Source organism: Prinia subflava, chromosome 5, assembly GCF_021018805.1.
Source record: "Prinia subflava isolate CZ2003 ecotype Zambia chromosome 5, Cam_Psub_1.2, whole genome shotgun sequence".
NCBI classification, from domain to species: domain Eukaryota; kingdom Metazoa; phylum Chordata; class Aves; order Passeriformes; family Cisticolidae; genus Prinia; species Prinia subflava.
In genome coordinates this window covers 18,957,253-18,974,084 of record NC_086251.1, presented here as the reverse complement: position 1 = coordinate 18,974,084, position 16,832 = coordinate 18,957,253, and the positions used below count along the sequence as shown (strand labels likewise).

The window sequence follows — 16,832 nt, the reverse complement described above, 5'->3', positions numbered from 1 at the left end:
GAGCAGCAGAGGAGGATTTGCATGAGCTGCATGTAGGGTGCCTGTGCAAGTGACAGCTGTGCTGGTATTTTATTTCCCTCTGCAGATATTGTGGGCTGCTGTGTGCCAGCCTGAGGGCAGCTCAGCCTGGCTTGGGACTTTTCCTGAGTGTTTGCTCTGGAACATCTTCAAGGGCTTGAGGAAGTGCCAACCACTCACCTCTCCCTCTGCATACCTGCCTCTAATTGCAAAGCAGATAGGCTCTGACACAATATTGGCCAATTAAAGTTTCCATCCCCCCCAGCCACATGGTCGTGCATCCCACATGCCACCGATTTGCCCTCTAGCTTGGAAAGGCTTATCGTCTGTGCAGTCAGCTGACCCAGCACAGTTTCTTCCTCCTGGGGGGCTGCGTTTCCTCTCATAGTGGATGCAGCTGGCTTTAACTGAGAGAGGCAAAACTAACCTCACATATTCATCAACCTGCCAATTTGCAGGTGCTTGCCAAGCTGGGGGTGCACTGGACTGGCTGGCATTTATGGTGAGAGTGCCAGAGGAGTGGGCATTGCTCAGTAAGGAGGGGGCTGTGATGATGTGCCCCAGGAGGAGAAATGTCCATGGTTTGTTTGCAGCTGTGATGAGGGCAATGGGTAAAGTAGATCAAAATTCTTCTTACCTTATGGGGAGAGAGACTTTCCTGCCTAGTGGTTTATTTGGGTTTTTTCCCATGTTTTTTCCTCTTTAGTAAAAGATGAAATAGAGGTGTGGTAGAGGAAGGGACAACTAATGAATTTGGCACACAGAAAGGAAGAAATACATTGTAAATTATAGTTGAAAATTACAACGATCTGTGCAAAAAAGGAATTCAGGCAAGAAGTCCCTTTTAGACTGTTTTAGTAGAGGTTTGGGAGTGACTCAGATGGCAAGCACTGTTTGTAAAGCAGGGAGCTGTGTGTGGTTAACTCTCCAAACACCATGGGCTTGATTTCCCCTTTCAGATTCAACTGGAGCACTGTAATTGCTGGTAGCATCACTATTATTTGAAGCTGGTACCTGGGGTCTTGTTGTGCTGGAACTCCTTTCCAAAAAGCCCAGGCACCAAGAACGCCATCAGGGATACCAGGGCAGCCATGACTTGATATTCCAAAGCAAGTGGAAGGTTTGGTTGGGATATAACCTGTGAGGACAGTAGTATTTGTTTAACTGCTTCTGGCAATGTTAACTGGAATGCTGTGACCTCCCAGCTCAAGATCATCTGCTGTGTTGCATAAAAAATTAGATATAGTGTAGAATCTGAAACTACTAGTAGAAACCTGAAGTTTTACTACACCCTAAACCACTGTTGCTGTTACTGAGTTCCAAAATACAGATGTATTTTCTCTGAATTGAAGTCCTCTGGGGCATATCTTTTAAAGTTCTAGTGTTTGCTTAAAGTGAAAGTCATACTTGTATTTAATCTTCTATTTTGGCTGCATAATTTTGTCCTTAAGCTTCATTATATGAGGTGAAACCCCACCCATGCTGGCAGAAAGTACCTGCAAACCACTGTAGCAAGGGGTCCAGGCATTTTCCCTTGAGAACCAGGATGTGAGTGCCATGTCCCAGGAACTGCTGAGTTCTCCAGCTGGGATCTTGATATGAGTAAGGCATTGCCTGCCAGCCTACTACCTAGTCCACATGAAAGGTTTGTGACTCAGTTCCTGACTACTTTAGTTTAAAATGCTGCCTACTCACACATCTAAAATGCAGAAGCAAATTCCTGTGTCTTTCAGCTCTCCCAAGTTCACAATTGTGACGAGGTTTGTCGGGGAAGTGAGCTGGACCAACAACTAGATTAATAAAAACAAATGAGATTTTAGGAATAGAAATCGTTGCTCGAGTCGTGTCCGTGAGTACAAGTGTCTCTTGCTGCAGTGGCTTGCTCCTGGATCCTGGGATTTCTACCTGCATTTTAGAGCCAAGCACAGGGCTTGACATTGTTCTAAAGCACAGCACAGGTTCTGAGTGCTCAGATTCATCCCCATCCTGGGGGAACTGTAGAGCTCTGTCAGGCTGCCCTGGCCTAAGATGCCCTGAGCTCATGAGGAGGAAAAGTATGGCTCTTGTGGTTTTCCTTGCTATGGCTGGCAGCTGGACACGTGGCATTTGCTGCAGACTTTTCCAAATTCTGTGTGCATTCTTGGAGGAAATGCAGAGCCACTCTGGGATCAAAGGCAGGCATGGACTTCACCCCTGGTGGGAGCAGGCTGTCCCAGGCTGAACAGCTCCAGTGGGGATATGGTGGCAGACCCTTCCCAATGCTCATCTGCCTCTGGGGGAGGAAGAGGAGGCATTTTCCAGGCATTGGAGCTGCAGCATGAGAGCACAGTGCCCCCCCTCAGGTAGCCAGGATGAGGAAAATCCACATCTAATACTAATTGCTGTGTCTTTTTAGAGGGCTGTTTTTACAGCTTCCCAGATGCCTGATTTTTCTGGTTCTCCCTAACATCTCTACCCTCTGGAGCCCAGTCTTCTCCCCCAGCATGAAATGGATCTGGGCATCTGTGCACGCCAAATCCAGGAGAGACCAAGAAATGAAAAGCCTGTTTATGAGCCCCTTAGAATGGGAAAGTTTTTATTGATGGAGAAGACCAAAGCAAAAAGGAGTGGGTTTTTAGCATTTTGGGCAGCTGTGAGAGACGTGCCCTGAGGAAAAACCAAATCCTATCCTTCACATCTGCCTGAAGACACAACTAAGCTTAGGTCAAATCTTCTAGGACAAAGAAAAGCCAGTTGTGGCCTCTAAGGGATGAATGTGAGCAGCAAAAAGCACAGCCTGGAGAACACCTTTATCTTGGGTGCCACACAGAATCTGCCAGTGAAGGAAACACCAAGTGACCACTCCAGGAAGACACACTGGGGAATGGGATGTTTTTGGCATTCATCTCACATGGCCAGGCAAGGACAATGCCAGGCTTGCCTTGTATTTTTAAAGTTATGTTCATTCTTTTGTGGTTTAGGTGTGCAGCAGCTGCATTTTCTGTTGGAACAGGGTTTGTTACAACTCTGGGCATGAAACCCCAACGTCCTCTGAAAACTGAAATGTCTTCTAGGCTTGTTCTTTACCTAAAGCCTTAACTAAGATCTTCTCCTGGCATGTTTCAGCTAGGGACTTACCAAAAACAAACAAGTAAAACAAGGTGTTAGTAGTATTGCAGTTCACAAATAACTAGATTGGTCTTAAAGGAGAAATATACAGATATATTTTATTTTTATAAGTAGAAAAATTAAGTATAAAGTTCCTGTAGAACTACTCTTTGCCAGATCAAACATATTAATCATTTAATCATTTCCCATACTAGCAGAAATGCACATAGCATCTTTTGTTTGTAGGAAAATCACTACACATTCAAAGGACATGAATTTTGACATTACACAGCTGAACAGCTGCTCATTTCTTTTTTCTCTAGTGCCTTGGCCACCACTGATTTTCCAAGAACTCTTCAGGGCAAGACAGGGGAGACCTCAATTTTAGATTGAAAACATTTAGGTTTTTTTGAGAGCCTTCCCAAGAGACCTATCAAAAGCACCACCCAGTAACAACACAGTGGGTAGTTCTCTTGCCTTGGGAAAGGAGCTCTGTTTAAAGCCCAGCTAATTTGTTAGAAGGGATTATAGGATTAAAGAGCTCCTAAAGGCTAGAGACCCACTTCTACAAGACAGTCATTGTTTATTTCAAGGCTAGTGATGCTGCAGCTTTCATGAGTCTCAGAGTTAGTACATCCAGAGACGCAGAGAAGGTCGATCAGCTCCCCAGACACACACTCAGGGAATCCACAAAGGGTTTTGGTACAAGAAAATTCCCTATTAACTTAATTAGTTTTACTTATAAAAAGTTCAGATTAAGAAGAGGACATTTCTTTGACGTTGTTTTGCAGGCAGTCACCACTCATGAAATGATCTTCACTTCAGGCTTGGACTCTTCCAAGGCTCTCAGTTCATCGTCCACCTCAGCACTCCACAAAATGTCATACAAACTACACCAAAACAAAAGGGCAAGTGAGATTTAGTGAGGATCCTGCTGTTAAGGGAAGAGAAAGATACACAGCTGGCCAGTATGGGAAGGTCATATGCCAGGAAAGGCCCCATCTAGCTTTGAGAGCAGCCAGAAATTTGCTTTAGAGCCCAGGACCCCCTTACTCCCTCACCAGCACCAGCCTCCCACCCCTGCCAGGGCTCCCACCGTCTCTCACATTAACTGCTGCACGTTGCAGCTGGGCTTCCTCAAGGCTTCACAGATCTTCCTGATGCCTTCGTCATCCAGAGGGTTGTAGCTCAGGTCCAGCTCAGTGAGGCACTGCTTGGTGGCCATGGCAGTGGCCAGGGTGGCACAGCAGCCTGCTGTCAGGTCACAGTTACCCAGCCTGCAGGGAGAGGAGGAAGAGGCCAGCACAGTGAGCCCTGGCTCCAGGAAACACTCCCCACACCCAGACAGGAGGTGTGGACATCCCCAGCATGGACAAGAGATCCCTGTGAAGATGGCATCTCCGAGACATCAGCAGGGCCACAGAGACAGCTGCCCTTGTGGTGACTGCTGAACACCTCAAAGGCCTCCCTAAAGCATAAGAGTGTGGCTGTGGGCCTAGAAGGAACCCACAAAGTTATTCCAAATTTCACCAACATGCATCATCTTCTCTTATTACTATACTTGAGACTTGCAACCACCTCTCTAAAGAGGGCAACTGAGGCCTCTCAGCTGATGACCAAGTAGCTGTAAGTGGTCAAAAGACATATCTTTGGACAGACTACTGATGTCTCCCATGACCCGTCTGCTCCACTCACTCACTGTGAATTTAGGCATCAGAGCACAGCTCTGGCTTCTGTCTAATGGCATGGAGAGAACAAGCACAGGACCCTGAGCATCACCCAGCCCAGAGCTGGGCCCAGCTGGGAAGGGAACAGGCTCATGGGGAGGGCAAACCCCACCCGAGGGCTGGGGGTGATGCTCCAGCTGCCTGCCTGCTCCTTCTAGTGAGGCTGGAGCAGCATGTGTGCTGCCACCTATAAGGACCATGGAAGTAGAAGACAAAGGGTAAATTCAGACAACAAGAGAGAAGATGACTTTTGAGAGTGCACCTTACCACAGGGACTGGATGTTGCAGTTGGGGTGCATCAGCCCTTCACACAGGAGCTCTACACCTGCATCTCCCAGCTTGTTCTCGCCTATGTGCAGGACTTTCAGGTGCTTGTTGGTGCTGAGAGCAGAGCTGACAGCCTTGCAGCAAGCAGTGGTGAGTCCACACTCCCTAACCCTGCAAGGTAAAAGTGACATGAGATCTACGTGAGACACCTAGAGACTATCAGGCACTGCTCACTTCTTTACATTTACTTAACAGGACCCCAGACAGGGAATACAGGAGCCAGAGCTTTCCTGCAATCACTGTACTCCTTACAATGCCTGTCTGCTCAGTCCTTTCTAGGCAGCACCTCTCCCACTCTGTGTGGGATGTCTGTCTTGGAGCATGCACCTAGGAAAGGCACTTGCCCAAAAAGCACAGGAACAAAGAAGGATGAAGTGTGCTGCTCTAACAGTCACTGTTGGCTCCACTGTGCACACCTGAGGCACCCCATTGATTTCCAGGCCACCAGGGCAGGGGAAGAACCCAGCTGGGGGCAGGAACTGAATCTACAATTCAAGTACGAAAATTCAAGTTCTAAGTGAAAGAACAAATTTCCTCTCCCAGTCACCAGACCATCCCAGCCTAAAAGGTAACACAGTCAACAGGACGGGATGCTGAGAAATGTTTAATGTCACTAGAGCTTTCTTCTGTCTCATAAGTGAGACAGTTTAGCTCCACGGGAGAACTTGAGATATGTTATCGCAGCCTCATTTTGCTATTCCATCAGGCCTTTCACACTTCAGGTCTCTTAACTGCCAGTTGTTGCACAATAAAACAATTAATATGAAACTCTGCAAGTGGTGCTTGGTCTCCTTTTGCTTATAACAGGATAACTGTGATGGAGCACATCTTCAAAGTGTCTACAAGTTTAGAAATACAAATCCTTTTAAAGTCTTTAAGTCTTGAAAAGCCCTTTTTAGCTCTATAAATCCTTTCAGTAACACAGCCAGCAGGAGTTGCTTATGGAACCATCGCAACTGAGAATCTGTCTGGGTGGGCATTACTTCACTTACATCTTTCTTCAGTGAGGCCTCCAAAGAAGGCAGTGGGTATGTGAAACTTGACAGCAGCTCACCATAGCTCCTGAAGTTTAGATTTGGGATCCTTGAGTGCCTGACACAGCATTTCCATCCCTGAGTCTCTCAGGTTATTGTCTATCAGACTGATCTCTGTGAGCGTCTCCTTTGTACTGATGAGTCTGGAGAGATCTTTACAGCTAGCACTTGTGAGATCACAGTCCCATAACCTGCAGGGAAGAACAAAATATTATTTTCTCTCAAGAATTACTTAGATTAGAAAACAGAGTCCTGTTTTAGTATTGTGAATTTCTGGTTACATTGTCTCATTTCCTTGTATCCTTTAAACATCATACCACATAGCTTCCTCCTTTCCTTACTTTCCACTTGCTGCCCCAAAAGCTCTGCTTGTAACACACAAAAAAGGAAACAGAAATATGCAATTCTAGTAGACAGAAACTCAACTGGAAGCCAAGACAATGCCATCATAAATTCAATTTGCCCACTCCCCAGAATTTGATCCAAGCAATTTCAGTGTGGCCCTACTTGTTCGTGGTGTTCTTCCCCCGGTTTTTGGGAATTAACCAATTGGCAGCTGAACCACTTTTCTGATTGTAAAGGGTAAATGACAAACTTCCCACTTAGGAGCAAACCAGCAGCACAACCTAAACAGCTCAGAGGCTGCAGAAGGGATATGAGAAACCTGTGCCCACCCTTACCACAGCTTCTGGATTTTGCAGCTAGGATGCATCAGTCCCTGGCACAGCAGAGCCAGACCGGAGTCCCCGATCTTGTTGTCCCCCACAGAAAGATCCATCAGAGATGACTTGTTCCTGAGAACAGCACTAATCTCCATACAGCTGTCGCTGGTTATGCCACAGTTCTCCAGGCTGCAGGAAAAAGCACAGTTGGAGTTGCTGCTCCAGAGCCACTGTGTCAGATACACCCCAGTACCCCAGTTCAGACTGAGAAGGGTCTATGGGCTGGTTCCTTGGTGCAAACCACTGCAGCTCAGCCAGGCACTCCTACATCCTGCAAAGTTCAGAGAAGATACAGGTGTCCAAGATGGGACTCTGGGCGAGGCAGCACACTGCTCCTGCATGTCATGAGGCTGCAGGGCACTTTGATCCAGCCATTCATATGCATTATTGCAAGGATCGTTTTTGCCAAACTTCCACTTTTTATCAGTTATTCTTTTTAAGAGGAACTTTTGGCGGCATCACACAGTGAGTCCCTGCTGAGCCAACCCCTGCTGAACCTCAAGGGCAAGATAAAATGAATCATGCTCTTCCCAGGAAGCCCTTCACAGGCTTTACCCCAGAAATGAGGCCAAACCCAGCACCTTTGTTTTGTAGCAAAAAAGGGCTCTGAATAGGTATACTCAACGGGCTGGTAATTCCAGTTTAAGAACTCTAGCCACTGAGGGTGATTGTTCCCCTGCTCTGAGACACAGGTCAGCAGTCTCCCTTAGTAACTGGTGGTTTAACCTGGAGTGCCAAAAACTCCAAAACTGACAGCCTCAGACATTTGTGTACAGTTTCCAGTTACATAAATCTGAGCCAGCAAAAAACCTGGCCTACATTTCAAGCATTCCTGACAATTTTTCCTGTCCTGTGGATGGTATGACTGGGAGCAGCACTAGTTGCCATTAGAGATGACCAGCACTTCCTTACTGTAGTAGTTCTAGGTTGCAGCTTGCCTCCACCAGGCCCTGGCAAAGCTGCTTTACAGCTGTATCTCCCAGCGTGTTGTTGCTCAGGCTGAGCTCCTTCAGGGTGGGCTTGCTTTGCAGAGCAGCATTGAGAGCTTCCACAATATCAGCTGTGAGCTCACAGTACTCCAGCCTGCAAGAAGAAAAGAAGTCAGGCAAAAAGACAACCCTCCTCAAACATCCTGCTACTGCAAGAATCACCTGGGCCTGCTGTGTGTTAGCCAGAGCAGCAAACATGCCAATGTGAGTTGAGATCAGGCAATGCATAAAACCAGAGATAACTGTAAGAGCTTTTAACAGCATCTCTCTGCTCATTTCAGGAAGCATTAATTCTTAAACTAGATCCCAGGGAATCCTAGCAAGACTAGTTTTTACACTGGGTCTGCATTAAACCAGTGTACAGGCAGCATGGAGCACAGGGCTGAGCTCTGCACTGCAACACCATCACGAGGCTCAACTCTGGGCCTGCCTGGGAGGAGCTGGGGGCTGCAAATACACCCAGGTCCTGCTCAGTCATGAAACAAGGACCAAGGCAGCAGAATCTGATGTTTCCTGGGCATCTGAGAGGTCCTGCATTTACAGCCACCACTGCCATGAGGGCTAAACAAAAGCCTGTGGGAAAAGGCACCTGACTCTTCCAAACCCACAAGACCCACCAGCATAAATAAGCATGACAATTTCAGGTGAAACATAAACAAATCCACACCTGGCAACAAAACTCCTGCTTGTCTCCAGGGAAAGGCAAGCATGGCCTGTCTGATGACCAAAAAAGCCCAGTGACTACTTACTGCAGCTTCTGCAGCTTACAGCTGGGGTTCATCATCCCTTGGCACAGCACCTTCACTCCAGCAGTTCCCAGTCTGTTATCGCCCACATGCAGCTCTGTCAGGGATGGCTGGGCACTGAGGACAGAGCGCAGGGTCTCACAGCTGGCACTTGTCAGATTGCAGTTTTGCAGCCTGCAGGAGAGAGGCAACAGGGGTGAGGGAACTGCACTGCTAGATTTACAGAGACTCTTCTCAGACAGGTTTATCTATGAGGCTGCAGCTTGGAAAGGACACCACAGCTCTGATGGTGCATAGCCCTCTAGGAAGTGGTTTGTCCAGGTTAGTACCATTATTTTACAGATGTGCTATAATATTTTATCAGTTACACCTGTGCCACAAGCAATAGCTCACATTCTTCCTTCAGTGTAATCACTCATACAGCATCTCCAGCAGAATAAGGATTCACCCTACAGGCAGCCCCACAACTGGTTTATAGAAATGGTTTAAATATCAGGAGCCTAACCCCAGAGATTAAGCAAAGGAATCTTACGATTTCTTGCCCCCTCTAGAAATGTGATCCAGAGTAGGCAGAAATTAAAATCTCATCCAACCACGGATATAATTTATCTTCATGGTATAGTACAAGAAGGATTTATAAAGTTGATCCTTCAGCACTCAGGCTTGGAGAAGTAGCATAGGAACTGTGCTAATACTGCTAGGAGGTGTTTATAGAGTTATTGGATAAGACTTTGGAGCAATAGAGAGGTATTGTGCAGGGAGGTTTGACTTGGGATTGGTTGCTCTTTTATTTCCTCTTATTTATTCCTCTTTATATTCCTCTTCCTTTTATTTCCTTTTTATTTGGTTTCTCTTTTATTTAAGACAACTTACCAGATCGCTAAAAATAGACAATTTTATTTCTACAGAACTGAAAAACCCTAATCCAGGCTGTTACTTGAGCATGTGGCTTCCCATAGGAAGCCTAGGGCAAACTCTCTGAAAAATTACTTAAGTCTTCCAGTACAGAGTACCAGAGTTACTTCTTGAAGGCCCATCAGAGAACTGCAGTTTCATCAGCTTCACAGTCAACTTTCTTTCCATTTGCCTGAGTCCTTACTGCAGGGGGCACAAGGACTTTAATGTCTGATCTAAAAGGCAAGTGATTTTTACAAGGCAGTGTCCTGAGGATCCCAGATTCTCCTCAGGAGCTGGAGGACCCTGCAAAAGAGATGCTGGACAGAGAAGGTGTCCCTTTGAGGCCTTCTGAGGAGCAGACACAGCAGCCACTGGCTCTGACTAAAGCTCCTGCACCAGGGTTGCTGAGGGAAGCCCACTAATGCTATCATGTGCTGGGGTGCCTCTGTAAAATGCCTCTCAGAGCCAGGGAATGCTCCAGTTTGCTGCATTCTGAGGATCACTGAACGATGACAGATCCTGGGCTGGCACCCCCACTCCACAAGGCTCAGCCTCAAAGGCATCGGATGTGAGTCCTTCACTGAATTTGAGGGGAATTTTCCACAGGTGAGCTCCTTGTAATACTCCTTTAGGTTTGTGTGCTTGTGAGTGGGAATATGCTATAGCAAATGGACTGTGACTGTTGCTGTCCTAGATTATTAAATACTTTAGATATGTAGGTAAATTAGGCCTGTGAGTAACTGTTGCATTATAGCAAATTCTATATGAACCTCTGTTAAATTGTTTAACCCAAGCTATTAATGGAGTGCTGTTAAGTTTAAGTGCTGTTAAAACTTTTAGGCCTAAAGTGTTGGTCCAGTCCAGGACTCAGTTTAGCAAGGATTCTGATCCAATCAAAAGGACTGTCTTCTTCATTCACCCTTTCCTGTCTTGACCCTTCCCCTTCTCCCAGCCTCCACATAGATAGTTTTTTTTGTTGACATTGGTTATTGACTTTAGATTTTTGTTTGCTTTTCTGTGTTTTAACCATCTAGTAAATAGTAGAGTGAACCTTGTCAAGAAACTGTTATGCTTTCACTTTTATATTAAACCTGCCTTTGCAGTGATTCTTTAAGAGATCTCAAAACACTCATTTGTGACAGCAGGATGGAGCACGACAATCAGTGGAGCTTTACCATAATTTCTGTAGGCTACAGCTTGGTGTCAGCAACCCTTTACACAGGTATTCAACACCTGCATCCCCCAGCTCATTGTTGTTCAGCTTCAGCTCTGTGAGGGATGGATTTGTTTTGATGATGGAAGAGAGATCCTCGCAGTTACTGCTGGAGAGATTGCAATCATCCAACCTGAAAGACAAGGAGAGAAGGAGCACTTTAGTCCTCAGAGTTGCTCTGCTCTCTCTGGCTGCAGCACTGCTCATGAAAGCAGTGGGCAATGTTCTGTAGTTCCTGGGATGCCTCCATAAGTATGTGCAGGACTTGCTGGGTGTTGCATAGCCCAAAACAAGGTGTGCTCTGGGCTGCACCACAGGATGGACTGGATGGCAGCTCCCCAAGCCTTGCTCTCCCTCTGTGCTGCACAGAAGATGGCACAAGTCACCCCCTCCAGCTGGAGAAAGTGCCTTAATTTAAACAGTGACAGTGACAAACCAGCTGCCAGCTTACAGGGCTGTCTGACTGGTCCTGCACTGAGGACAGCCCAGCTGGATCTGCAGCCAGCCTGAGACACTCAGCAGCAGGTTGGTGAGTCATGCTGGTTTGTACCAGCTCCCTGCAGCAGGAATCTCAGCACACAAACCCTGAGTTTGCAGTTTGGCAGCAGCTTCTCCCACTGGACATTCTTCTAGGTGCTGCTAAAGTGATGGGCATGAATTGAATTGAAAGTAGAGCCAAGGAAAGGATCAGGAGCACAGGACAGCGGGGAGGTACAGAGAGAGGCAGAAAAGACGCAGATCAAAAGGAAGGTGTCATGAAGAACCATACAGCCCCAGGCACAGCCACAGCCAGGAGTGCCAAAAGTTGCCTGGTCATTTCTCCTTAGACAACAGAATGAAAACAGAGGCTCTATGAGGGTTCTCCTTTCCTCCCCTGGCAAGAAGACATGACTTCCAGTGGGATCATGCTCAACACTGATGGAACAATCCCTAGAGCAGTCACCCTCATCCATTGCCTCTGGAGCAGTACAGCCTCTGCCCAAGAGACATCCATCCCACTGCCTTCTGCCACCCAACGCAGGCCTTGGGAAGTCAAGGCCAGGCCCATGAAGCTTTGCCTGCAAAAGACTCCTTTGCAAAACAAAAGGAAGGTGCCCTCACCAGGTGCGATGCCCTCCGAGGCACTGCTGGCAAGAAGTGGCCCATCCTCTCCAGCCCCAGCAGGATGATGCCATCCCATGAAGTGTGAATTCCCAACCAGCAGAGGGGAAAGATTGCAGTAGCAACTCTTCTGGGCCCTGCCCTACACCTTACACCCCAAGGGACGGTTCCCTCACACTGTTTGCTCAACAAACAAGGCTGGTACTTCTGAAGGTCAAGGGAAGAATTAAAAGCTGATGGCACATGGCTTGTACCTGACTACTGAAGCCAAAATCACTTGACAGCATCAAGCCTGCAACAAAGAGTGTGCAACCTAATGAGCACAGAGAGATGTCTTTCCCCTCTTGAGAGACAAAGGCAGAATAACCAAAATGGTGGTCAAATATTTAAATCACATTACCTAGCTGAGTCCTATGTCACACCAAGAAACATGGCAACATTGTTTCATACCAAAGAATATTTATCTGCAGTTGAAAAAGCTTTGCAAGAGGGTGGGGGTTTATTACCCCCTTTAAGTGAACTTTCTGGATAAAAATAGGTACTCGTTCCTGTTGCTGTGCAATTTCTAAGTCCCAGGTCAAACAGTTCTGAAGACAGAAAGCACAGAAGAGAAATGCAACAGTTCTTACTGAAAAGAGATGATACACAACTAATTGCTACCTGATGGTTTTGCAGGATTTCATTGTGGTCAGAAGTTCAGCCCATCTAGGTGGGCTCATCTCTTCACACTGGATGTCAAGCTCCATTTTGACAGTTGAGATAAGACCTAAAAATTAAACAAAAATAAAACCACCTTTTTTTTTTAACTGACTGTGAAGCAACAATGTTCTTCAGTCTCTCCAGCTCTCAGCCATGACCCCTACTGTGCAAAGGGGAGAGATTATGATTTTCCAAAACCTGCAAACACCAGTATAAGGCCAAGGGAGTTGGAATGCTTTTGTCTGGGACTTGGGAAGGCTTTCCTCTGAGAGGAAAAAAGCACAGGAATCCTGAAGAGATGGCAAAAGCCTGTTATCTGAAGGCTGCTTGTGTGAGAATAAGACATTCCCTTTCCACCTCCAAGGGAGCTTAACCAGCAGGAGCTTTATAGGGGCACTGCTGCCACTCACTGTTGCACTGCTGAGCCACAGAGACACCAAGTTCCACCAGCGTGGCACACTTGACCCACTGTGGAACCTCAAGCTATAGTTAAAACTGGGGTATTTTTGAGATAATTTGGGTGAATGAGGAAGATGAGCATGAGAACTGGCTGAGCTCAGATTAAAAGTCCTGCTGGACATGTGTCTGTATGTGAAAAGTGGAACTTGTGAGGATGGGAGAAATGTTCCTCCATAATTCGATATCCAAGGTGTTACAGATCATTCTGGCTGGGCAAATCAAAGTACAGATAAGCTGGTAAGCAGAATTTGTTGTTGTTGTTGTGTTTTGTTTTGTTCTGCAGTCAAACTGCATTTCTGAAGCGATGTAAACACAGCGCTGTGTAGAGCGGCTCCAGATAAACGTGCACAAAAACATGCCAAGGCCAGAAGCTGAGCTCTAGGTTTAGTCTACAAGGGATGAGGTTAAAGGCAGTGCCGCAGTAGGTGATGCAGCCTTGGTCTTCTGGTTTGGCCAGCATGACTCAGACTACGGGGCATTTGTAAAAGAATAAATCCCTGAACTGTCCCATCGGAATGTGACTGCAGTCACCACCGTCCTCCCCCATCCCAGTCCCCTGCCGCCGCCGCAGCATCGCGGGGAGCCCGCTCTGGCTTTTCTCAGCGGCAGCTCGGTACCAGCGCTCCCGCCGGGCCGCACCCACAACAAACGCGGCGCCCACGTGCGGAGGGCCGCGCCCGAGCGAGGGGCGGCGCTGGGAACCGCGGCGGCACCGGGACACGGCGCCAGCGGGACCGTGAGCTCACGGACGGGCTCGGCCTCTGCTCTTCCCTTCCCAACGCGAGCGCTGCCGGGAATCCCAGCCCACGGCCTCCGTGGGGTGGCACCACAGCCCCACGTGTCGTGGGGTGACGGGGATCGGAGCCAGCGGCGACACGCGAGGGGACACTGGCACTGGCCTGTTACAGCCCTCCCCGCGTCGCTCGGGCACTCTCCCCCCGCCCGGATCGAGAAGGGGATCTCCCCCCAGCCCCGAGTTCAGCACTTTCCTGCGAGCCGAGGGACTCCCGTTCGGAGTCCCGGGCAGCGGCCCGGTCCTGTCCCGGGGCACAGCCGCCACCGCTGCCGCCCCTGCCCGGTCCCCCCGCCCCGGTGCTCACCGCCCCGCCGCCCTGCGCACCGCCTCCCGCGCCGCAGGCAGCGCTCTTCCCCCTCAGGCTTTCTTCCTTCCCTGCCCCCTCCGGCCCGGCCCGGCCCGGCTCCCCAGCTCCTACCGCCGCGCCGCCACCGCGCAGCTGCCGCTGCCTCCCGCCCGGCTCCGCCTCGTATCGCGGCGGGGAGGAGCAGGATCTGTCCCGCCTCCCCTTTTTCCCTTTCTTCCCCCTTTTTCTCTTTCTCTCCCTTTTTCTTCCTCTTTTCCCTCCGTTTTTTCCCCTCTCCCTTTTTTCCTGCCCTCTTTGACAACGCCCTTTCCCCTCTCTTTCCCACTTCTTGTCTTCCCCTTTAATTTTTCCTGACTTCTCCCTGCTTCCCTCTCCATCCTTTCTGACCTTCTTTTCCCCTTTCTCTTTCCACTCTCCTTTATCTGTTTTCTTCATATCTCTTTCCTTCCTTTTCCCTCACTTCCTTTTTTCTTTCTCTATTTTAACTATTTTCCTCTCTTTCATTTGGTTTCCCCTTCCCTCTTTCTTCCCTTTTTTCCTCGTCTTGCCCTCCATTTTCTCCTTCCTTCCTTCCTTCCTTCCTTCCTTCCTTCCTTCCTTCCTTCCTTCCTTCCTTCCTTCCTTCCTTCCTTCCTTCCTTCCTTCCTTCCTTCCTTCCTTCCTTCCTTCCTTCCTTCCTTCCTTCCTTCCTTCCTTCCTTCCTTCCTTCCTTCCTTCCTTCCTTCCTTCCTTCCTTCCTTCCTTCCTTCCTTCCTTCCTTCCTTCCTTCCTTCCTTCCTTCCTTCCTTCCTTCCTTCCTTCCTTCCTTCCTTCCTTCCTTCCTTCCTTCCTTCCTTCCTTCCTTCCTTCCTTCCTTCCTTCCTTCCTTCCTTCCTTCCTTCCTTCCTTCCTTCCTTCCTTCCTTCCTTCCTTCCTTCCTTCCTTCCTTCCTTCCTTCCTTCCTTCCTTCCTTCCTTCCTTCCTTCCTTCCTTCCTTCCTTCCCTCCCTCCCTCCCTCCCTCCTTCCCTCCCTCCTTCCCTCCCTCCTTCCCTCCCTCCTTCCTTCCTTCCCTCCTCCCACCCTCCCTCCCTCTTTTCTCTTTTTCCTCCTTCTCCCTTCTTTCACCATTCTCTTTTGTTCCTTTTTCTGCCATCTCTCCTCTTACTCTATGTCTTCCCTCTTTTTCATCTTCTCACCAACTTCTCTATTTTTGTCCTCTTTTCCTCTCTTTCAATTCCAATCTCCTGTTGCCTTTTTTTTTCCCAATCCACCCTAATCTCCCTGCTGCTCTTCTGCCCTGAGCAGGAGCTCTGGAATACACAGGAAACAAGACAGGACAGGGAGAAATCCCTATACTGAGGGGATGCACGAAGGGTGGGAGTATCAAACATAAAAGGAGGTAGTGTCCCATCCTGCTGGGAGGGCAACCTCTGCTGTGTGCTGGGACCTGGAGCAAGATGGGAATGCTTGCAGGTCACCTGGGGCAGAGGCACCATAGCAAGGTCTCAGCCAGGAGAGACAGGACTTCCCCAGGGAGCTCGGAACTAGGAATTGTTCGAATTGGAAACAACAAAAACATCCTCAGTGTTCTCCCTGACTTCCAGCTTCCAGACAGCTGTGCACGGGGGGCAGCTTGGAGGGCCTGGGATGTCCCTGCTCCCCATCCCTGTCACCAGTCCTACCCACCACGAGCCTTCTCTCGGATCTGTGTCCCTCATTAGCGCAACACGTTGAGCAGAGAGCTGCACCTCGCTGGCACAAAGGCCTCTCTCGGAGCTCTTTGGAACGAGCTGTGACAGCGGTGGAGAATGGGCGCCTCGGGCTTGTGCTGCTGCCAGGCCTGCTGCCCTCCCGGCTCTCCCCGTGCCACCGCCCCACCGGACCCCAGTGCTGCCCCGCGCATCCGTCCCGCGGCGGCCAAGGGTGGCAGCGCTTGGTCAGGGCTGGAAGGCATTCGTCACCCCTTGGCTCGCTTCCTCCTCCGCCTGCCGGCTACTCCCTGTCTCCCTCCCTATTGTTTCCCGGTAGTTTTAGCCCCGGTAAAAGCTCATTCAGATTTTCACAAGACAGAACAAAGAAAGGTTCTGAAGTGCCGAGGGGCATTAGGCAACACCCTGACTCGCCTTCCTGCCTCCACCCCCAAAATCTCAGCATCTCCCGCAGTTTTTTCTTCCTACAAACACCCTCTTTCCATAACCCTGGCTCACACAACAGTTCAACTAAGCACAACCAGCTGTTCCCTACAAAGCACGGCTTTAAAATGGTTCCGTGCTCCTCCCCGGAAAGTAGGAGGGAAAGTTTGGGGAGTTTCAGAGCCCGGTTTTGCCGCTGATACCTACCTTGCTGTTGTCGGGGCTGTGCGGGAGCGAGGGGGCAGAGCCGGCGCCTTCCTGCTGCCGTTACCACGCAACCTCTGCTGTCGTACACACGATGCCTGCTAGAGGGAGGGAAGCAGTTTTGGGCTCTGACGGCTTTTTTCCTCCTGTGGCAGCTCTTCAGAGCCTCGTGGAGCAAGCACTGTGCATACGATTGTGTCTGGCTTGTGACGAAGCAAATGTTGCAAAAAGCCCTCGATGAGGACAGAGGCAGCTTTAACTCCTTGCACCGGATCGTGTGGCCCAGAGCAAGGGAGTAGTTGCCACTGAAGGATCCGACTGAAAATTAGGCCACCACAGTTTTAAAAGTGTGGCTAGAGATGATGGAGTTTGCAGTTTCTCCATTCTCCAGGCA

General features: G+C 48.9%; 1 protein-coding gene across 4 annotated transcripts; it reads right to left on the bottom strand.

Annotated features, from left to right (window-relative positions):
- Nucleotides 1-3,198: 3,198 nt before the first annotated feature.
- Nucleotides 3,199-16,589, bottom strand: RNH1 (ribonuclease/angiogenin inhibitor 1). 4 transcript variants are annotated; one of them, XM_063398278.1, is made up of 10 exons: nt 16,442-16,589; nt 12,522-12,627; nt 10,723-10,893; nt 8,654-8,824; nt 7,828-7,998; nt 6,874-7,044; nt 6,214-6,384; nt 5,100-5,270; nt 4,212-4,382; nt 3,199-3,995 (listed from the first exon to the last, which is right to left on the bottom strand). In XM_063398278.1, exons 2-10 carry the CDS (start codon nt 12,605-12,607, stop codon nt 3,908-3,910), a joined length of 1,371 nt encoding a protein of 456 aa, XP_063254348.1. In that variant the 5' UTR covers nt 12,608-12,627; nt 16,442-16,589; the 3' UTR covers nt 3,199-3,907. The 4 variants fall into 4 exon arrangements, with proteins under 4 accessions (XP_063254348.1, XP_063254346.1, XP_063254347.1 ...); XM_063398276.1 differs by lacking the exon at nt 16,442-16,589 and adding an exon at nt 14,234-14,283; XM_063398277.1 differs by lacking the exon at nt 16,442-16,589 and adding an exon at nt 14,120-14,271.
- Between the last annotated feature and the right edge of the window lie 243 nt (nt 16,590-16,832).

Excerpts from the sequence above, each read along its gene's own strand:
- RNH1 (XM_063398278.1), bottom strand. The coding sequence starts at position 12,607 with ATGGAGCTTGACATCCAGTGTGAAGAGATGAGCCCACCTAGATGGGCT. Across the intron at positions 10,894-12,521 it reads AAATCCTGCAAAACCATCAG|GTTGGATGATTGCAATCTCT; the intron begins GTAGCAATTAGT and ends CTTGTCTTTCAG. Across the intron at positions 7,045-7,827 it reads TGCAACCTAGAACTACTACA|CCTGGAGAACTGTGGCATAA; the intron begins GTAAGGAAGTGC and ends TTTTTCCTGCAG.